This window comes from Plasmodium inui (assembly GCF_000524495.1).
Source record: "Plasmodium inui San Antonio 1 unplaced genomic scaffold supercont1.4, whole genome shotgun sequence".
In the NCBI taxonomy this organism is placed as follows: domain Eukaryota; phylum Apicomplexa; class Aconoidasida; order Haemosporida; family Plasmodiidae; genus Plasmodium; species Plasmodium inui.
In genome coordinates this window covers 532,050-553,490 of record NW_008481838.1, presented here as the reverse complement: position 1 = coordinate 553,490, position 21,441 = coordinate 532,050, and the positions used below count along the sequence as shown (strand labels likewise).

Below are 21,441 nucleotides of genomic sequence, written 5' to 3'. Positions count from 1 at the left end.
ATGCCGAGGGGAGATCTCCAGGACAGGGACGAAACGAAGCGCCGCAAGGGAGGTGATGGCGACACGAAGGGAGAGCGGTTAGATCCACCGAACGCGCGCCTGAGCATAATCAAGGACAAGTCATGGAGCAGCGAAAGCATATTTAATAGCATCCTGTTCAGCAACCTATCGAAAGAACAAATCAAAATAGTGCAGGTGCCCCTTAACAGGAATTTATGTATTATTGCCTGTCCAGGGTCAGGCAAAACGTCCACGCTGACAGCACGCATTATCCGAACCATCATCGAAAGGAAAAAATCTGTTGTGTGTATAACCTTCACGAATTATGCAGCGAACGATTTGAAGGAAAAAATTACAAAAAAGATTAACTGCTTGATAGACCTATATTTAGACACAGATGTGAGGTGCAAACTGTTTAGCGACAAAACTTCGAGGAAGAAGTGCGACACGGGTAGTAAGATCCACAGTAAGACCAAGATCAAGGTGCTGCACACAGTCATGTTCATAGGAACGATTCACTCCTTCTGTAGGTATCTTCTCTTCAAATATAAGGGGCCCTTCAAAATATTGACCGATTTTATAAGTTCAAATGTTATCAAATTAGCCTTTAATAATTTTTACGCCTCCTTTTTGAAGGGGAAAGGTACAGAAGGAGTAGAAATAAATTGTGTGGCATCGGGGAAAGAGACACGGAATGACACCAAAGGGTCATTCGATCTGATGAACTTCTTTACCACTTTGAAGAAAAGCTTCAGTAAGAGGGACGCGCAGGAGATAGAGGATGAAGCGGAAGGGCAGGGCGGTGAAGATGGGGAAGGCGGCGACGATGATGATGATGATGGGGAACACTTTTACAACTACCTCTACCACGTCAAACACGCGAACGAGAGGAGGGACCACTTCGAACATGCCGACATCCCAAGCATCCTCAAAAAAAAACACATTTTATTTTTGAAGAAAAAAATAAAATTCTTCAAATATGTCGAGCTGTACCAGATGAAGATCGAAATTAACCCCGTGGAGGCAAAGTTCTACGCGGAGTATAAGAGGATCCTTCAAAGTGCCAAATATATTTACTACGACTTCGACGATTTGCTCATCGAGACGTACAGACTGATGAAGGAGGACGAGCGTATCCGGGAAAGAATCCTAGCCGAGTGGCAATACATGTTTTGCGACGAGTTCCAGGACATCAACACGACGCAGTTCAACATTTTGCAGTTTTTCGCCAATGGAAGTGGCGGCAGGGGGGCGGCGTGGACCCGGGCTCCACACAGCGGAAACCCTCCAAATGGAGCCATCCCCCCAAATGGAGCCATCCCTCCGAATGGAGCCATCCCTCCGAATGGACCCATCACACCAAGCAGAGCCATCCCACCATACTGTCCCCACCAGTCGGACAGGAGCCTCACCGTCATTGGGGACGACGACCAATCCATTTACTCCTTCAGGGGCGCCCACGTTAACGTGTTTGACAGAATTATAAAAGAGCACAACTGCCTGTTGTTCAAACTGGGAACAAATTTTAGAAGCACCAAAGAAATCGTTCGAGTTTCGTATAACCTCATTCTGCACAATGCCAGTTGCAGAATAGAAAAGGAGCTACGCACGAACAACGTGCAGGGAGAAAAGGTAAACTTCCATGCCTTCAAAACGAACAATGATCAGGTGTCGTTTATCTTGTCCCAAATCATTTTTTTAAAAAAAAAGTATAGCTACAAGTTTGGCGATTTTGTGGTCCTGTCTAGGACGAACAGGACGCTGAAGGAGACTCTCAAGTGCATGCAGAGCGTGGATGTGAGGAGGAGGGCCGTCAAATTCTTTCACCAACGGGGGAAGGCAGGCGGAGCGTCAGGAGATGGGGTAGGCGGTGCGGAAAATTGTCCTCCAAGTGATGGACCACGCTCGGGGGAGCACCACTGGACGGACGTAACCCCAGAGACATTCAAAATACCCATCAAGGAGCTGAACAAAAAGAAGTCCTTCTTCGGGTCCAGAGAAATCGTGGAGTTAATAACCGTCCTGAGATTCCTCCTCAACGTGGACGATGACATCATTTTGAAGAAGGCCTTTAAGATTGTAAAAAATGACAGGGCGGTGCGGGGCATACTGGAGAAGCTGGAAAGAAGCGACTTTGACGGGACCGAGCAGGGAGCAGAAGTATTCTCAACCGCTGCAGGGGGAAACGGCCCCTCCCTTTTCAACCGTATCGAGAGGATCACCCACTGGTACATCCTCTGGAAGAGGAATCAATTGGATGGAGATGGGGTCCACCACTTGGACTTGTTCACAGAAGGGGAGATAAAAAAAATCCTAGACTTTTTTTTTTGCGTAAATTATTTTTTAAAATTCGCCTCGCAACCGAACTCTGTGTACAGCCTGGTGATGGACATGTTGAGCAAGACGAGTTTCGTGAAAAGGACTCTCAAAAGGGTGAGACGGAGACGAGAAGAAGAGATGAAGGGGGGACAGCAGCAGCGGGAGGAGTGGGACCAGCAGAAGGAGCAGTCGGAGCAGCAGGAGCAGCTGCAGAGGAAGAAGCGCTCCTTCGACGAGTGCGCGGGTGATAGCGATGGGAACCACCCCGACCTCGTGAACGAGCTCAAAATCAAGCGCGATCTTTGCACGCACTTCGGACTGAGCGAGGAAGACCTCGCCGAACAGGAGATGCAAAACATATTTGTCCTATTAGAGATGACAATGGAGTATAAGCCCAACCAGATAAATGAAAACTGCTCAGACTGTCTCATTTCCTTCCTAAATGACTTTAAGAATGACATACACGACAGAATGTTAGTGGAGAAGGTGACCCTGACGACGATCCACAAGTCGAAGGGGTTAGAGTGGAAGGTTGTATTCATTGTCAATGCTATGGAAGGGGAAATCCCGCAGACGGCGGAAAATACTAGGGACATAATTGAGGAGAGGAAAATCTTCTATGTAGGCATTACTAGGGCCAAGTTTTTCTTGTACCTGCTCTGCTTCTTGCAGAACAATCACACGGCGGAGAAGAACACCGTGTCGAGGTTCGTCAGTCAGATGGCCATTTGAGCGGATTGCCATTTGATCGGACCGCCAGTGGGGTGGGGCAGCATTGGTGAGGAGGAAGCAGTGGTGAGGAAGCAATACTGATGAAGCAATCGTTGGACAGCCATCGCACTAGCGTCTTATCACCTTCTTTTAGAGGCGTCTCTTTTTTTTTGTGTGTTAATACAGGGGAGGAAAGAAAAGGATGATATGACGCCTCGAATTAGTCCCATCATTTAACAGGGCTACGCGGTGCGTTGGGCATTCCCGCGCGTGTGCACGGAGCGGGAGCCCTCCCGTCGTTTTGGTGCGGTGGATGGAGGTTCGATGGAGCGGCGCAGTAAGTTTTCGTTTAGCCGCTCCCATCTGCCAGGCATCGTTCCACGCGAGAAAGGCATCACCAACTGGAGTGTCGCCCCTCTATATAGGCGTCCAATGTATGTCCACACGATGTAAAAGGATTTTTTTTTTTTTTTTTTTTCTTTTTTTTTTTTCCCACTTGTAACGTCACTTCCGCCTTCCTCTTTGCTGCGCCGGGGAAACTCAAAATGTCCGTCCACTTCCGCGAGTTGTTTCCATCGAACAAGTACTGATGAGGAGTCGCTGCCAGAGCTGTGAGCGTGTATGTCCATGTGCAGTGTGCACACAGCATTTTTGTGTACGATTTCTTTTTTCGTTGAACTTCCCTTTTGTTCAATTCACGCACATACGTGTGCAGCCCAGCTGCTAGACCCTCCACGATGTTGTCCCTCCTTTCCACTGCGACCTTCCCCTCCCCTCAGGGTGATAAAGTTTCGAACCGACTTTCGTAACACAATCTACGATTTGTTCCTGCACAGAAAATGGGAGCTCACCACAAGGTAAGGGAAGAGCCGCAATACTCATCACACCGCGTTACACATCACGCCGGGTTACCCATCATGCCGCCTTCCCTGCCCAACAGCGAAACCGACTGGAACATGTGCTGGTCGGAGAAGGACTGGATAAACGAGGTGTACGACACGCTGTCCCTGAGGAACAATCAGTACGTCAATCACTTCAGGAATTACTACGAGGTGAGGCTCTCCTCTACATCCGTTGCTGCGTGTAGCGATGGCTGCTTCTATCGGTTGGCGGTGTCCACTCCACCAGCGAAGAAGGCATGTGCGTCGTGTGCAACTCAATTGTTTGGCCCTATCCCGCGTATGACCCTACTGCATTACCCTTCACCCTGCTTTCTCTTTGAACCGCCTGGCCCGAAGCTTACGCGGAAGGACCTGCTCGCCAAGAACATGAAGAGGCTGAAGAAGCAAAATGAGAAGAAGCAAAATGAGAGGAAGCAGAATGAGAAGATGAAAAATGAGCAGACGAAAAACGAGGAGGACCTGAATCTCATAGACATAACCCCGGTGACGTTCGTCCTTCCACTTGAGTATAAGCTATTCCTGGAGGAATACAAACGGAGGAGCAACCGCATGTGGATTATGAAGCCGATTGGGAAGTCCCAGGGGAAGGGAATTTTCCTTTTCAACAAAATATCACAGATAAAGAGTTGGAGTGTCGGTCGGCAGAGGGAGAAGGACGCGGACAGGGGGAGAAACACCGATAGGGGAAGAGACGCAGACCGAAATAAAGCAGCGGAAGTGGGTAGACCCCCCGAACAGGGAACAGATACGTACCGAAATAAAGCCTCCGAACTGGAGAAGGAGGCCGATCGACCAGAGCAGTACATCGTGCAAGAGTATATCTCTAACCCGCTTCTCATCGGCGGGAAGAAGTTCGACATCCGCCTGTACGTCCTCATCGTGAGCTACTCCCCTTTGACGATATACCTCTACAGGAGTGGCTTCGCCAGATTTTCACACACGTACTTTAAAAACGAAAAAAACAATATGACAGATATCACGATGCACTTGACGAATGTGTCTATACAGAAGAATGCAGAGGGATACGACGACAATGTGGGAGGCAAATGGTTCGTCAGAGAGTTATTCCTCTACATGATCAGTCGTTACGGGGAGGATCGAATTATGACACTGATTAGAGACATAGAAAACTGCATCATTCAGTCGTTCTTAGCAGTTCATAAGATCATCATAAATGACAGACATTGTTTTGAGCTCTATGGATTCGACATCCTCATCGATAGCAATTTGAAGCCATGGCTCATCGAAGTCAATTCCTCTCCTTCTCTTTCTGCCAACACGAAGGAGGACTACACACTTAAGTTTAACATGCTCGATGAGCTAATGTCACTAATCAATTTAGAGATGTATGACATGCCGGAGACGGACCGAATTGGAGACTTTGACTGCATCTACAGAAGGGGCAGTCGGGTTGTCCCTTCTCAGCCCTACAACTTTTTTTCTCACTTGGGTAGGACCCCACCAGGGGGGAGAAGTAGTGCTAGTATCAGAAGTAGTAGTATTCGTAGCGGCAGCGGTGGAAGTAGGAGGGACGGCACTTCTGCCATCTGAGCGTCTCCTTATCCACTCCCACCTTTCCTCCCTTTTAGGGGCACAGCTCTCGGGAACGGAGCATCTGAAGCAGATGGCAAAGGATATCAAACGGGGCATGTCCACGGAAGGGAGCCTCGAAAAAGGAGGGACAACATGAAACAGGAAATGGAGAAGTGTAAGACGTGTCTATGTGTTGACGTATCAATGTGTCCATGTGCCTATGTGTCACCCTGTCACAGCGGGTGGCCACTCCATGGGGCCCTTCTTTCCGCTCAGCCCATGCAGGCGTCGGTCGAGGCTCCTGTGGTACTCCCTTGACAGCCTTCTGAAGTTATTGTTCTCGGCCAGGTCCTTGGCGAAGAAGAGGGTTTTCTCCTTCAGCAGGCGCATCTGCGGGGGAGGGGAGCATCAGACAAGGGGGTATACACGTGTTAGAGGGGGAGTGTTAACGCTAGTGAGAGTGCTACTTCAAGTGTACACCCATGTGCACATGTATCTCTAACATGCAGACATGTCTGTAACTGGGTCTATGCCTTGGGGCATGCTACGCGCAGCAGCAGCACGCCGCCGCCATCATGCGACTAACCTTCCTCGATATGTCCCTGCGGAGGGTGTACGGGATGAGGGGAGAAACACTACTCCTCCCCGGGGAGGCCCCCTCGTTATGAGGAACGAGCACCGAGTTGTTCCTTCCCCAGTACAAATCGTAAAGAGTAAAACCGATAAAACATCCGGGGACAACTGACCCCCCGAGGGCTAATACTTTGAATGCTCTGTACCTACTGCTCAGTGAATCGGGTCGAGTAATCTGATAATGTAGGTCGGCATATTTATGGACAAGCAGCTGGTTAATGCACTTGATACTTTTAAAACCCCATAGAGTCGTCAGCAAAATGGAGAAATGGATTAACTTGGGTTCGTACAACAGGGTCAGGGATGAGTAGAATCTTTTTGCTAATTCGATAAATGGGGAGATGTACTGGTGCAGGGGTGGTTTCTTCGCTTCGGTGAGGGGAGCTCGTCTCGATGGATCGTCGGGAGATGCTTCAACTGACGCCTTCATCGAGGTCTTCTCCTCCACATACTGCTCCTTCTTTGTAACTCCTCCATACCGTTTCCTGTACTCATCTTGTATGGTCCTGTTAAATTGGTCATTCTCTAGTTGTTCTTTTAGGTAAAAATGTCCCCTTTCCATTTTTTATTTTTCAGATGTTTCTGCTGGGCGAGGTGGGGTCGAGAGCCATATACACGTTCGCCTTCCTTTCCTTTTGCTTCTTCTTTTGCATTTGCTTCTGCCCTTGCCTGCGCGAGGATGGGGCACCCCCCTAGCTACCTCCCCACGTGTCGCATCACCTGTCCTTTGGTGATGCAGAGTTAAGCTGTCCCTTAAGGGGAAATAGTTGTAGAGGGAACGTATCCTATTTGGTGTAAATGGGGAGTCCTTCTTTTATCTGGTCAATTGGGTTGACCAACTTACAGAGTAGGGTCAAGTCGGCGGGGAGAGTGACTAAATGGATAAGCGGCGAGAAGAGTAAGGGGACGATGAAGAAAAACAAGCCGACGAAGAAGGGCAAAGAGACTCGGAGAATTTTCCCCCTTCACAGATGGGCACATAAAAATATAATGTGTTAAGCTTGCAACGCGACATGCGAATGCTGCGCCCACAGGTGGAGATGCGTGCGTAACGTGATGCATCCATAGTGTACGCGCAGGTGGGCAACTTCTCGTGCAGGTACTTCACCGTTTCATCGCTCCACCGCTTCCGTTCTTTTCTGTTCTTCCTGTCCCGCTGACCTCATCTGCGCCCCACCCGGTTTGAGAAACACCTGAACGAGGCGCAATATTGCCTGAACGGAAAAAAAAAAAAAAAAAAAAAAGAAACACACAAGGGTGAAGTAGTAAAAGGGGAAGAAGCAAAAGGGTGAAGTAGTAACAGGGAAGAAGAACAAAGTGAAGAAGAACACAGTGAAGCAAACTTCCTCACCGCGCTCACGCAAGAATGCCTATCTGTGCATACGACCACGCGCGCGTTATGCGAACAGCATGCACGTTTTCTTTTGGCGCTTAAGCTGGTAAGCCCGCCCCCCTTTTTCACCCACGTAAGAATCCCTGGCGTGATTATTTGCAAAGAAGCGGCTCGGCGAAGAAGCGATCGGCAAGGAAGCGGACGGCAAAGAAGCGGTCGGCAAAGAAGCGGTCGGCGGTGGAAGGATGTGTTACGCAGACCACTCAGTTGTGCTATCGGTGTAGAGGTGAAGCGGTGAAGTGGCGAAGGGAAGCACGAGCATACGTACGTATATGTGCACACACGTGGGCATATACCCCCCCCAGCGCCTGGTGTGCATTCCTGTGTGGACCGCTAGGCGGCCATTTCTGTAAGCACACATTGGGGGAAAGGAAGTTCGCCTCGAGATCGCATCAAAAGCGCTTCGTCATCCCATCAATAACGCATCGAGTGCTTCTCATTCAAGGAAGAGTAGATCTCCCTCCGTTCCACGCCGCGCCATTTTGAGTCAAGGAACCCCGTCTCCCCCCCGAAAGAGAAACAAAATGAACGAACACAGGTCAAGAGACTACGATTACCTGTACAAAATAATACTCATTGGAGACAGCGGCGTGGGGAAGTCATGTATCCTATTACGCTTTTCAGATGATCACTTCACCGAAAGCTACATAACGACCATAGGAGTGGATTTCCGTTTCAGAAGAATAAAAGTTGCAGACAAGATGGTGAAGCTACAAATATGGGATACAGCTGGACAGGAAAGATTCAGGACCATCACGTCGGCCTACTATAGAGGAGCCGATGGGATTATCATTATATACGACACGACGGATAGGAACTCCTTCCTTCATATCAAAGAATGGATGAATGAAATAAACAAGTATACAACTGAGGAGACTTGTAAGCTACTCGTCGGGAACAAATCAGATTGCAAAGACGAAATGGAGATCTCCACCACGGAAGGAGAAAACAAAGCGAAGGAGTTAAATATGCCTTTTATAGAAACCTCTGCTAAAGATGCTACGAATGTTGAATTGGCTTTTACTATGATCACTGAGGAGCTGATTAAAAAGAAGAAGAAGAAGAGTGCCTCCTCGCTGGGAGGGCAACAGTCCAAGGTGAAGTTGTCTCCGGAGGACCACGGCCCGGGCGCGTTCTGCTCCTGCTGAGGGGGGGAAGCGGTGAGGCGGCGAGGCGATGACGCGGTAAAACGGAGAAGCCATGGCGTGACGAACGGAGGGGTATCTGCCCCGTCTACGGAAGGAAGCACACTGGGAGGAAGCACACGTCGCACGGCCCCTTCATCGCTCGGCCCCTTCATTGAGTGGCCCCTCCATCGACGTCCACCCACCAAGTTTGTTAGTGTCTTTTCTAGTGAGACAGTCCCCCTTCCTTGCGAAGCAGACTGCGACTGACCAGTCCACCCCGTTTGCGCAAGTTCGCACAGGCGAAGAGTAACCACTCCTAGTAGTGAACCCCCCCGATTGATAAAGCGAATTTTTTTTTCTTTTTTTCTTTTTTTTTTTTTTTCCATTTTCCTCTTCCACCCCTTAAATGTGTTCGCTGCCCCCTCTGTGCGCCCATTTGATAAGCGCCTCCATAAGCATATAAAAATAAATCCACCAAAGGGAGAGAAGTCCCCTTGCACGGCAGAGTGTCTACATGCATGCAGAAGATTACCTGCGAATAGTTGCACATAGTGTGTGTAGGTCTAGCCACGCACGTACAGTCTATTTTTTTTACTTCTTTTTTTTTTTTTTTTTGTAAACGTGGATTCAGAGGATAGCTATTGTTTTCCCCATTAAAACTTATTTGTGAATGTGAAGCTCCCTAGCGTGCGGGAGTAGACGTGCTAAACAGAGCAACATACGGGGTCAGCTCTCGCAGGGCGGGTAAACTTGCAGAGGAGATTAGCCCTCTCAACGCGTTCCTCTTAAATGTTCCCTACAATATGTTCGTCTTAAGTGCCCCCTACTGTGCGTTCCTCTTACGTGGTGATTACACTCCTAGGCAGCCGAAGTTAAGGGCGCCTCGCAAAATTGCCTCTCGCGTGTGTGTAGGGACCCGTTCAGGCTAAGGCGCAAACACGCAGAGGTGGCGTGTAAGTACACTCCAGGTGTGTGGAAAAAGAAAAAAAAAAAGAAAAAAAAGAAGCTGCAACTGCGTGGTGATGCAGGTGGGAAATTAAAAATGGTGACGTGGATGGGATTGCGCATGAGGTAGTTCCCACTGGGCCGCTTCCACATCGTCGCTCCCACGTGGCCTCTCCCCCCCCAGGCTAGGCGAAGCTGAAGGTGACCTCGTAGGCCTTGTTCTTCGCGTGGCACTTGCAGTGGAAGGAGCTATTATACTTGGCCCGATTTCTATTGTACAGGTTGATGAATTCAGCAGTCAAGACCAGAATGGACTCCTCGAAAAGTTCTCCCCCTGGAGAGGAGCTGTGGACGTAGGTCTTTGGATATATGGTGAGAAATCCCTTGCTGTCCTTGAGGTAATCCCGAATGAAAACCTTTTTCTTGTTATCGTAAATTTCGTTGAAGCAGGTGTTTTTGTTCTTCTTGTTAACGGGGCAGATGATACCAAGGGTGATTTGCGTGGCTGGCTCCGTCTCCACCCCCATGTTAACCGTGACGCTGACTTTGTTGCCGTTAACCTCTACCTTATCGCAGTTATTTTTAACTCCAGCATATTCGCAGATGTTATTTTTGCTGGAGAAGTCGACACCTAAGATGGGTTCCTCCACCCCCCCCGCATGGAAAGAGACATTCTTATTCTGTGTTTTCTGAGACCCATTGTTACTGAGGAAAAGCATCTGAGTAGTCGACTTGGAGGGAATAAAAGAAGGCAGCTTAAATATGTAGTAGTAATCGTCTACCTTGATGTATCTCGTATTCGGAGGGAAAGAGACGCTCTTTAGCAGATTTTGAGATCGCGCATCTGGTAGTTTAAAGTATATAATATTGTTCGGGTAGAGGTTTACAACCGATTGTTTCACATCTGTATTGTCGAGAATAAAATTACTCTTATAGTTGATGTGAAGAGAAAGGTAGAAGTCTTCTCCTAAGTAGCATTCCAATGTCATATCTTTGAGGAAATATTTTTCCAGATCTTTTTTGATATACAATGTATAGAGTTTAAAGTTGCTGTATTCGTAGACGCTCTCAATTTTGTGGACAATGTTGACGGGTTCTAACATATTGTCGTATCTTAAGTAGAAGCATTTTCGTATGTCTTGTCTGACTCCGTTGTAGATGCTCACGGTGAAGAATCGATCCTCCCCTTCGACGGTTAAATCGTCGTAGTTCACATCGCAGTAGTATTTGTTGTCCCGTTTGACAAATCCTGCATTCATATGATCCTTCTTTATATACATGAGCGTGCAGTACTTGACTGTCCCTACGTGCGACAAGACGTACGTGTATGCTTCCTTCTCATTAGTGTAGTTATAAATCAGCCTCTGACTATCCAATTGGAAGAGTTTGCCCCGGTGGTACTCTGCTCCAATACTTTTTGGCACCTCTAACGGCATCAAGTAGGTGTTCCTGTACATATAGTACAGAGTGCATGGTGGAGCCTTTCCGTCCGACAGAGGAGCCACATAGTAACCCCTCATTTTGGCAAGGTCCCAAATGTAACTTTGTTCTCTCACCAGGTTAAGATCTTGGCACTCGAAGTCGTGGTCCTTTTTGTATGAACACTTGAGATACTTAGTGAGGGATACCTTGGAGGCGAGGTACTGGAAGCCGATTTCATTTCCGCTGATCTTCGGCACGAGGCTTTCGTACGCCGTGTGCTTGTCCATGTTGGGGTGGTAGAAGTGGAGTCGTCTCCTGCATTGGAAGGGGAGCGATTAGAAGGGACACAATTGGAAATGATGCAGTTGGAAATGATGCAGTTGGAAATGATGCAGTTAGAAATGATGCAGTTGGAAATGATGCAGTTAGAAATGATGCAGTTAGAAATGACGCGTGGAGACAGCACAGGGCAGGCTTCGCATCGGAAGAGCAATTCGTCCCCTCCCCGCGCTTCCTCCCATTCCGCCGCTTGCAGCCGCTCCATGGCTTCTTACCCCCAGGTGAGCCCCCCATCCGCGCTGGCGTGGCAGATCACGAGCAGCCCCACGTTGGGCCTGTTGTTCCGCTTCGTGTTCACCCCGCAAATGAGGAAGTGTCCCACGCCGAAGAGTTCGAAGGAGCTCATCGCGTAGTCACTGAAGGAAGACGGCTGAAACATCTGCAAGTCGATCTCTATCTTGTCCGTTTGCAACGTCTTCAAATCATCAGTGATGCTTCTGTAGCATTCGTATGGTGGACTCGTAAGATTCTTGTTAAAGCAAAACACCACGACGAGCTGCTCCTCATTTGTGAAGCTGTAAAAATATCGGAGCATTTTTTGCGTATAGTTATTCAATATTTTGCTGTGCTCTTTCCATTTCTTGTCTTCCCCGTAGGAGCTAATCATTATGTTATATAGTGTCACCACGTTTGAGAGTCTCTTGTCTAGACACACCTGCACAATTTGTCCTTTGAAGTTAACGAAGTGCTCGAGGTAGCACTGCTTCATGTCGGTATCCTTCGAGATTAGCTCATTTTCGACTTTAAAGTAGAAACCTTGTGCCCCCCGGCACGCTATGGACACCCATAGGAGGAGGCCGAGCAGGGAGCTCAGCGCCGCCATTTCTCATGCGTTTGGGAGGGGCTGCGTCTGTCACCGGATGCGTCTGCCAGCGGCTGAGTCTCTGAGCGACTGCGTTTATTTGTAACTCTGTTAGTGATTCTGCCTGTGGGCCACTGCGATTGTAGGGGATTGTCTACACGTGGGTGTCTGTGCCTGTGCCTCTGCCTCTCGGCTGCGTCCCGATCTGCTCTTACGCCTTTCTGACTGCCACTACGCGTGCACCTTAAACGGGTCGACAACACGTCATTATTTTAATGCCCCCCTCTTTCGCTTCGATCCCCTCCTTCCCACTCGAGGTCCCTCCTCAGTGGTACCACCTTGGTGGGAAAAAAAAAAAAATTCTGAGCGCAAAGGAAAAGAAGGAAACCGCTATAGAAGCATCAAATACGCGAGTGAAGGGGAGAGAAGCGCAAATCATGCGTGCTCTTGCGTGGAGGGACTATTCCCATGCGTCTTTCAATAAAAAAAAAATAAAAATAAAATAATAAAACGAAACGGAGTAGGGAGCACCTTTCGATGTCGTGTGTGCACACGCAAATCTAACCCGAATGACCCCAACTCAATCGCGTCAACCCTGTGAAGACCGACAATTTAGGTAAACCTCAATCAGATGGACCGGATGAAACAAAAAAAGCTCACCTGTGTGTATGCATGTCCCGATTAGTGGGCCTTGGAACGGTGACGCGGCAGGTGTACGTACAGGGAAGAACTATGAATCGGGGGGGCGTTTAAACCAGGTTCCACAGGGAGAATTCACTCCTAGAGGATATACCCCATATGTACGTACTCCTCCGTGGATGTTGGGCTCGTGTAATGAGGGGTCCGATTCAAGATGGTCAACCTGTTGTCCTTCCACCTGACCATCTCCCTCTTTTATCCCCATGTTACCTGACAAGTCAGGTGATTCTTTCCCCCCTCATAAATCCTACTAAGCGTATACCAAGCAGACGATGACAAAGTAACGTTGAAGGCCATCCTCACACACAAAAAAGAAAAGTGCCGCATTTGTCCCTCCCGTACCGGTGCAGACGCATTTATCGCGCCGTTGACCAGACAGGTTGCATCCTCTTCGCCACTTCTTTTTAATGCTGCCTGCATGAGGATACACAAAGTGGGGCGACGCAAACAAGCTGTTATGTGTCCACATTCATGCCCCCTTATGAGAAGTGCAATTGGAGCGGCTGCTGCTACTTCCCATCACACGTAGGCTTATTCTTGTTTTCACGGCGGACTGCTTCAAGGGGGTGTGTAGTTTGTAGTCTTTCCTAACGGAAGTGGCCCTCTGTTCTTGGTATTTGGCAGGTCCGCCCCGTCTAGCCCGTCTGCCCCTTCTCCGGGTGTGTCCATTTCATCCATCTGTATTGGGTCGATTGCCTTCGTTACTCTGATTGCCTCACTTGGCCGAACTCCGCAAAGGGACAGCGCCGGCATTATATGTGCGTCCCTTCTGATCATCACAGTTGATATTCCACGTGTGGAGGGTCCCCCCCGGGACGGATGTAAACTGGGCAGCCTCGCCCCATTCCCTCCTGATGGGATAGTCGCATGGTTACATCACCATCTTCTCACCTCTTCACTTACATAGTAACAGGGTACGTTGTAGCGTTCCCTTCTCTTGTAAAAAAAAAAAAAAAAAAAAATTATTCTTCGAGCTATCACCTTGTCGTGTAGCCAATTGGGTAGTGTGCTGTGATGCATCAGGACGCCGGTTAGTGTTCGTTAAGTTTAGCAGATTTTGGCCACCTCTGGTGAGAAGGAAACAGGCGAAGTTGTGAAGCCGAGCCTCTTCGCTTCGACTCCTTTTGCTCCCATTCGCTGCGTTTTTCTTTTTTTTTCTTTTTTTTTTTTTTTTTTTTTTTTTTTTTTGCTCTCTTTTTGCTCTTTAGCATTGTTCACCCTGTATTTCGTTCCCCGAGTTCCTTTTTCGCCGAGTTTTTTCTTCGCGCAGTTTCTTCTTCGCCCCGGTCCCTCAGTCGACTGTGCACAGAGGGGTGTCATACCCCCCGGCGGGATCCTGATAAAAACGAAACAAATCGAACTGCGCGAAAAGTGGCCCCAAACGATTCACACACATTTCTTTTCTTCCTGCGAGAATTGGCGGTTCAGTAAGGGCAATTTTGCCAACTTTATTTCTCCTCCCTTGTTCACCATTTCCGTCACCATCCTTTTCCTGTTCCTCCGCACGTTCCTGTGCATGCTTGGTTATTATTATTATCTTTTTTTTTTCTCTCTCTTTAAATTGATACTTCATGTGTTTGAAATGAGAAGCGGGACGTTCCCCAAGTTGGTGTGCAAGTGGAAGAACGCTTTTGTCAAATTGACTAGCGAAAAGGGAGCGATACGAAAGGCATACACGGAGGAGTGGCTGTCACGATGATGAGCGTACTGTCTGCAGATTTATAAGAGAACAATATTTCTCCTTGCCAGGAGGTACTTTCACCTCCTTTGTGTGTGTCGCTGTTTCTGTGTTTCTCCGTTTGTGTGTTTCTCCGTTTGTGTATTTCTGCGTTTTTGTGTTTGTCTGTTTGTGTATTCCTGGTCCCACGTTTCAGAAGGAGTTTTTCTCCCCCTTGCATGATAGCCTCCGTCGGACACAACCAAGTGGGGTGCCAGTTATCTAGAGGACTTATTCACCACAGGAGTGAGTGCCTGCATGTGCAGGGGCTACGAGAAGTTTTCCCTGTGAGATATAAAAGTGAAGGATCCTTTGGGGGAAGCAGCTCGATCTGATCATCCTACACGGAAGGGAAAACAAAATGAACGAACCAGGGGGGATTATGAAAGACCAAGTGGGGATAATGAACCAACCAGGACGGATTATGGACGAACCAGGACGGATTATGAACCAACCAGGGAGTATTATGAACGAGCAAGGAAAAGGCACCCTGCTGGTGAGCGAACGGAACAAAGAACCAAACGTGCACAGTGAAAGACGTCCAACAGACCCCCATGGTGAGACGCACGAAAAGAAAAAAACCCTCCACCAAGAAATGCCAACAGGTAATGTAACAACCGGGGAGGAGGAAGAAAAAAAAAGAAAAAAAAAAAAAAGAAAAAAAACAGAAAAAACAGAAAATTTGCTAAAGGAGAACCGAAAAAGTGACATCAAGGAAGAAAAGATAAACACAGAGAGTTCAAAAATGGATCCACCTGAGGAAAAAGACAACAGAAGTGCAAATCTCAATGAAGAGACGTTCGTGAAGAAAGCACCTAGTGATGACCTGGTGTGCATACCACGAGAAGAACGTGCGTCTAAAATGGGCACGAACAAGGCGGAAACGTCTAACGGGCAGGAAAGATCCAAGACAGCAAAACTCACCAAACTGATGCCAGAAAGAGGGGGCAAAAAGGAAGAAGCGAGAGGCAGTAGTGACCCAGTGAGAGGCAAGAGTGACCCAGGGAGGGGCAAGGATGGTGCCCTAGGAAGCAGAAATGAGTTAATGGAGAGGAGGAATGGCTCGATGCACACTCCCAAGGGGTCATTGGGAAGTCGCGATGGCCTCCAAAATAACCCAGCGGGCTTCTCGCCCAATTCTGCGCCAAGATCGGCCCAAAAATTGGCCTCAAAATCGGCCCCAAAATTGATCTCAAAATTGGCCCCAAAATTGGCCTCAAAATTGGCACCCAAATTGTCCTCAAAGTTGCCACCCAAATCGGCCTCAAAATTGGCACCAAAATCGGCCCAAAAATTGGCACCCAAATTGTCCTCAAAGTTGCCACCCAAATCGGCCTCAAAATTGGCAGTCAATTCTGCGCCAACCGCCGCGCCGCACCTCCCGCGAAGTGGCCCCGTGAGCACCATTGCGTTGAACCGAGGCAAGTGCGCCTCGCTAAAGAAGGTGCCTCCATCGACGTCCCACGGACAGAGAGGCAAAACGAACTTCCCATCAGTGCATCCGGGTTTGAGGAAGGAAAGCACCACGCCGAGGGGGAGTGAAGACAAACGGAAGAGGAACCCATTTGAGATATCTCGGGAGAAAAAAATGACCATTTTGATGAAGCGGATCCGGTGCTTGACCTCCTTCGAAAGTGGCACTGAGAGCAGCGGGGGGGGAAATGAAGTAGGACAGAGGGGTTGCCCCAGTGACGGTGGAGGGGAGGAAGTAGGACCGAGGTGTAGCATAAAAGGCGGGGGGATAGATGCTACTACCAATGCAACTTCTATCCACCCTGGAGGGGGAATAGATGCTGCTACCAATGCAACTTCTAGCCCGCCTGGTGGGGGAACAGATGGTTTAAATGGAACGTCTAACCCTCCCAGAGAAGCGAAGGAGCAGAAGGAGACCCTACTCCTCCTCCTGACGAGGGACTTCCGCGTGAATGACAACTGGGCGCTGACATACGCACACGAGATGGCGAAAAAGAAGGGGTTCTCCCTCATCGCCTGCACATGCCTAAACAGGAAAGAAAAAGTAACGAACCGATTTATTTACACAAAGTTGAAGGTGCTAAAAAATCTAGAGCATGGACTGAAGCAGATGAACATCCCCTTCTACATCTTACCTCTCTACATGATCGATGAATTTATTGAATTCATAAAAATGCATCATGTAAAAATAATCACATGTGACCTGCATGTTCTGCATGATGAGAGAGCATTCATTAAATCCCTATCTCATTTTTGTAACAAGAGGAAGGTGAAAATGTTCCAGGTGGATTCACACAATGTTGTCCCCATGTGGGTGACTTCCAAAGTGGAGGAATTCTCAGTGAGGACGATCAAGCCAAAGATACAGACCCTTCTACCAACATTCCTAACTGAGTATGTGTCGTTGGACACTTTTGAGCAAAATTTGAAATTCCCTGACCCCTTCGACATAGAGGAGATGATTAACAAGCTCACCGTGTCTAAGACTTCTGAGGTGGTCCCCAATTTTGTCCCCACCGAAAAGAAGGCCCATGAATTGCTGAGCCATTTTTGCAGGAAGGCCCTCGATAAGTACAACGTGAAGAGGAACGACCCCAATAGCGACGCCGGCAATGTGCTGCTGCCCTACGTCAACTTGGGGGTCATATCTTCCCAGAGGTAGGGAAAAGCGGCATGGAGGGGACAGAAAGTGGACTGTGCCATCTGCTGCCCAGGGGTGGTGTGTAGCCCATTCGATTGCTTCCTTTAGAAACCGCCCCATCACCCCTTTTACGCTTCCTTCCTCCCCGTAGGTGCGTCCTGGAGGTGCACAAACACGCGTACAGCAACCCGTCCATAAACGCGGTGAGCGGAAAGGAGTCCTTCAGCGACGACTTTATCATGCGCAAGGAGCTGGCGGACAACTACTGCTATTATAACAAAAATTACGACAACTTCGAAGGCGGCAGGGACTGGGCCAAGGAAAGTCTCAAAAAACACGACGCAGATAAGAGGGAGTACCTATATGACTATGAAGATTTTCGGAGTGCCAAGACACACAGTGATATGTGGAATTGTTGCCAGCTGCAATTTATCCATGAAGGAATGATGCATGATTTTTTAAAAGTTTACTGGGCGAAGAAAATTCTGAACTGGTCAGGTAATTCTCAGACTGCCTTAAAATATGCCCTTCAGTTAAATGACGAATTCTCTATTGATGGGAAGACCCCCAGTGGGTATGCTTCCATCATGTGGTCTATCATGGGAGTGCATGACCAGAGTTGGAACGAGAGGGACATTTTTGGGAAAGTTCGATTTATAAATAGTAACGGATGTAAACGTAATTTCGATGTGAACATGTTCATGTCAAAATATCCCAAGGGAAAGGAGAACGCCTCAATTGTGAAGAAAATTCCGACCATTACGTTTGCCAGTTATTTGAAGAAGAGGAAAAGCGGCCCCGCGCTTCCTCTTCAGGAGTCCACACGGAAGAAGCACAGCAAGGGGCCACTTTTCCGCTGATGTGGATGCGCTGCGTGGGGAAGTTCCCTGGGCAGTACGCTGGGCAGTACCCTGGCCATTACATGTTTAAAAAAAGGCGTAAAGTTAAGTTAGTCACGCATGCTCAGCACGTCATCACGTCAGCACCTGAGCAGCTGAGTATCTTTGCACCGCTTCATCTTTGCGCATGACAGCACGCTGCTCCATTTAACACGCAAGAGTTTTCCCAACGCTGTGGGACGCGACCGGCCAACGAGTAAAAAACAAACAGGTGACTGCTGCTCAGCAGGTGCAGCGGCAGGACGAAGCAATAGGGGGCGTGCCCTTGAGAAGTTGCCCCTTGAGAAATTTCCCTCTCCCATTCCGCTTCGCAAACCGCTTCCCGAACCACACGCTACGTCATTTTCACGCGGCCAAATTACAACTTAGCAACAAATTCCTGCATGGATTTAATTAAAAAAAAAAAAGGGGGGGATACACACGCGGGGGTATTACACACATGTAAGTGTGCATGTGTATATGCAGATCTCCGGAGGGGACACAAAAAAAAAGGAGAATTGCTCGAATGGTGAAAGAATGGGGCAAAGAGGGGAAAGAAACAAAACGACACTGATGTAGAAAGCGGTAACGATAGCGACAAACTAGTAAATTTCGGGTGCCAAAAAGGTTTGCACACGGGCGTCATAAACGCACACGCCGCTGAGCATGTGCTCAAACCCGCGCAGGATTACTGCTGCTTCAAACTCTGCAACAGCACGTCCCTGGCAATTTCAGCCTTCTTCTGAATGTACGCGGAGCCATTGTACGACCCGCTTTTCTCATTCAGCCTGCTCAGTATCATATGTCTGTTATGAATCTCCTCCCGAAGGGCGTTTAATTCCTCCCTCGTCAAGTTTTTGTAAATCTTATTCTTATCCACGCTCAGGATGTTCAGCGCCTCCTCCACATTCATGCACGTGCTGTACTTTTCCTTGATGAAGTGCGTGTTCTTGTTCTTTATGATTTCTCTGTACGCCTGTTGGGGGTTATAAATGGGAAAAAGGGCAATGACTCAGGCGGGGAAAGTTCAAAAGCGGAGTTGCCCACATGCACGGCGTGACGAATGTGCCAGGTGCGCCCTCTTTGTTGAGTGAGCTAGGGAGTCAATCCTTCCCCGCACTCGCGTCTGTCCTACCTGTATGAAGGCCTTTCCCAAAGCAGTCGACGTTATGATGAGGAACTGAAAAACGAACTGGCTAAGGGGTCTAAAGGGTAACATTTTTAAAACACCCCCGTTATTAAAAAAAAAGAAAAAGGAAACGGTTCAACGTGGGCGAAAAAACTGGCCAAACGGGGGAAACGGGGCAAATACCGTCGAACGATGTGTGCGTTCCCCCTCTCCCGTTATGAAAGAAGAAAACTCAAAGGTATCCTCTTAAATTTGTCGCAGCTGCACGCACTTTCCATCATTAAAAAGGTCTGCTCTGAGGAGAAGCGTCTGACAACGCTGGGGGCCGTATAAATGTGTAGCTGTTCAGTTCAAATTGCACGGCCTCTATATAGATACGTGCAGGAATCTATGTGTCTCAGATTTCTGTTTATTTATTTTCCGTGGGTCTATTTTCGTTTCTCTACACCTCCAAAATGGGTGAGGCGTCTGCACCGACCTTGCTATCACGGATGAGTGTTCTTGCCCTTTTTTGTCCACCACGTTTCTCTCCTTTTTCGATACTTTTTTAATTGGCGTATCGGTCTGCGTCGTTGTGATGGGGTATGCGGTACGTCAGTGGTTAAGCAGCTAGCCAATTTGTAACTTAGCCAATTTGTAACTTAGCCAATTTGTAACTTAGCCAATTTGTAAGTTGGCCAACTTTAAGTCAACCAATTCAGTGCGAACCAACTTGGCAACTCGCTTCAAACTCCCACCCTCGATCGTTCCCTCAATTTCGTGTTTTACGCATCCCCTGGACATTCACCTTGGCTTCATTTTCCCAGCCGTCTCCCTCGCCTTCGCGCTGTTATGCTGTGACCGTAGCGGTAACTCTGCTCGGTGGCTCGGTGGCTCGGTTGTTCTGTCGCTCACCGCTTGGCCACTAGCTTATCCAATAACTGTAAACTGTATGCCCTCTCCCAAATCTACAAACCTGAACCAAATGGACCTGCAATGTTTTTTTATTTAACTCGTTTAATGTGAAAAAACGCCGTATGACCAGTTTTACGGAAAAGTAATTTTTTTTTTTTTTTGTATGAAAGGCAAGGTAAAAAAAGGGAAAAAGATGAAAAAGGAAGAAAAAAAAGAAAAAGAAAAAAAAAAACACCGCCGTTTTGTACTGCAATATAGCGTAAAGCCGCTTGGTCAAATTTTAACTGCATACATATAGTTTTATTAGTACTTTTTTTTTTTTCGGAGTTGCCAACAATATGTTGTAGTTTCTTCTGCTCCTTTTTTAAGTGGCTGTGGCGCGTTTTCTGTTGTTGTTGCTTCGCTTCTTTGTGAGTCTCGGTGGGCATGGCATGGATTGGCTTTTTTTTTCCCCCACCACGTGAGCAGCTTTCTCCTGCCGATGGAACCCCGACGTTGTTAAAATGATAAGGAAGGCCGCGCTGTCCCTCTTCAAGGAAGACACACGTACGTGGAGATGAGTCCAAATGGGTGGAAGTGCGTAGAAGCCCATTTGTGTAAAACCCTCTACGCGTAGGAGGCTGAGCGGAATTTGGGGAGACACGTATGCATAGTGAAGCATACACATATATCAGTGCGCGCTTTCATACCTGCTTGCCTGTTATGTCGCTCTCCCCTCGCTACATTTCCTTCACTGTCCACCGTTTCCCCCGGGCAGCAGGAACACCGTACTTGGCGAAGCCATTCCTTAATATCAACTTTTTAAACGAGGAAGAGCTCCCCTTTTGGCTGACCGATGAGAAACATGTACGTGAGCGAGGATACCGACAAGCATTTGTAAACGCGCCCGCGTGATGGCGCGGAAATTTTGCTTGATTGAATGGGGAAAGCATAGAACAGCCGAATTTATATCCTCAATTTTTTACACAACATGTGCCTAAATGGTGTCTTACGAAAGTGTGATTAAACCTGGTGTGATTAAACCTGATGTGATGTGCACGAATGGTGATTTGTTTTTCTCTTTTTTCTTCTTTCTTTTTTTTCGCAAAAGAAGCTATTATGTGGCGCATCGAACTTGTGAAGTCGCGATGGACACCGCGCGACAACTCGCACTAGGAAAAAGCGGCTCGTAAAGAACGCCTGTGCCGAAGTGTACCAACATGCAGCTGAACGAACAAACCACAGCTCGCCACTTGGCCCATTTCTCTCCCCAATGCAGATTAAAAAGTGCAACTCGATTTTCAACTCGAAAATTGTTGCCTACCCAGTTTATGTGGCCCAGACAATTCATAAGTATAAGCCGTCAGCCGTCCCACAGGTAGCCAAAAAGGGAAAAAAAAGAAAA

The 21,441-nt window shown here is 48.1% G+C and overlaps 8 protein-coding genes across 8 annotated transcripts in view; 5 read left to right on the top strand and 3 right to left on the bottom strand.

The window, feature by feature from the left end:
• Nucleotides 1-3,051, top strand: C922_01283 (hypothetical protein; the record flags this gene model as incomplete). The annotated part of the gene is made up of 1 exon (XM_008816890.1): nt 1-3,051. The coding sequence occupies one exon, from the start codon at nt 1-3 to the stop codon at nt 3,049-3,051; it is 3,051 nt and encodes a 1,016-aa protein (XP_008815112.1).
• A 524-nt stretch (nt 3,052-3,575) lies between these two features.
• On the top strand, nt 3,576-5,622 carry C922_01282 (hypothetical protein; the record flags this gene model as incomplete). The annotated part of the gene is made up of 5 exons (XM_008816889.1): nt 3,576-3,613; nt 3,810-3,887; nt 3,971-4,082; nt 4,269-5,454; nt 5,522-5,622. The coding sequence occupies 5 exons, from the start codon at nt 3,576-3,578 to the stop codon at nt 5,620-5,622; spliced, it is 1,515 nt and encodes a 504-aa protein (XP_008815111.1).
• Nucleotides 5,623-5,690: 68 nt separating this feature from the next.
• C922_01281 (hypothetical protein) lies at nt 5,691-6,660 on the bottom strand (the record flags this gene model as incomplete). The annotated part of the gene is made up of 2 exons (XM_008816888.1): nt 5,691-5,855; nt 6,052-6,660. 2 exons carry the CDS (start codon nt 6,658-6,660, stop codon nt 5,691-5,693), a joined length of 774 nt encoding a protein of 257 aa, XP_008815110.1.
• Nucleotides 6,661-8,015: 1,355 nt separating this feature from the next.
• Nucleotides 8,016-8,639, top strand: C922_01280 (rab family, other; the record flags this gene model as incomplete). Its single annotated transcript, XM_008816887.1, has 1 exon — nt 8,016-8,639. The coding sequence occupies one exon, from the start codon at nt 8,016-8,018 to the stop codon at nt 8,637-8,639; it is 624 nt and encodes a 207-aa protein (XP_008815109.1).
• Nucleotides 8,640-9,748: 1,109 nt separating this feature from the next.
• C922_01279 (hypothetical protein) lies at nt 9,749-12,147 on the bottom strand (the record flags this gene model as incomplete). The annotated part of the gene is made up of 2 exons (XM_008816886.1): nt 9,749-11,300; nt 11,540-12,147. 2 exons carry the CDS (start codon nt 12,145-12,147, stop codon nt 9,749-9,751), a joined length of 2,160 nt encoding a protein of 719 aa, XP_008815108.1.
• Nucleotides 12,148-14,903: 2,756 nt separating this feature from the next.
• On the top strand, nt 14,904-18,016 carry C922_01278 (deoxyribodipyrimidine photo-lyase; the record flags this gene model as incomplete). Its single annotated transcript, XM_008816885.1, has 2 exons — nt 14,904-17,173; nt 17,308-18,016. The coding sequence occupies 2 exons, from the start codon at nt 14,904-14,906 to the stop codon at nt 18,014-18,016; spliced, it is 2,979 nt and encodes a 992-aa protein (XP_008815107.1).
• Nucleotides 18,017-18,722: 706 nt separating this feature from the next.
• Nucleotides 18,723-19,253, bottom strand: C922_01277 (hypothetical protein; the record flags this gene model as incomplete). The annotated part of the gene is made up of 2 exons (XM_008816884.1): nt 18,723-19,010; nt 19,170-19,253. The coding sequence occupies 2 exons, from the start codon at nt 19,251-19,253 to the stop codon at nt 18,723-18,725; spliced, it is 372 nt and encodes a 123-aa protein (XP_008815106.1).
• A 1,307-nt stretch (nt 19,254-20,560) lies between these two features.
• The window catches only part of C922_01276 (hypothetical protein), a gene marked incomplete at both ends in the record, with an annotated part of 1,989 nt that continues 1,108 nt past the window's right edge, over nt 20,561-21,441 (top strand). Inside the window, 3 exons of the mRNA XM_008816883.1 lie at nt 20,561-20,603; nt 20,815-20,903; nt 21,316-21,414. Of these exons, the coding sequence (XP_008815105.1) occupies nt 20,561-20,603; nt 20,815-20,903; nt 21,316-21,414 (231 nt within the window). The remainder of the gene's footprint in view (nt 20,604-20,814; nt 20,904-21,315; nt 21,415-21,441) is intronic.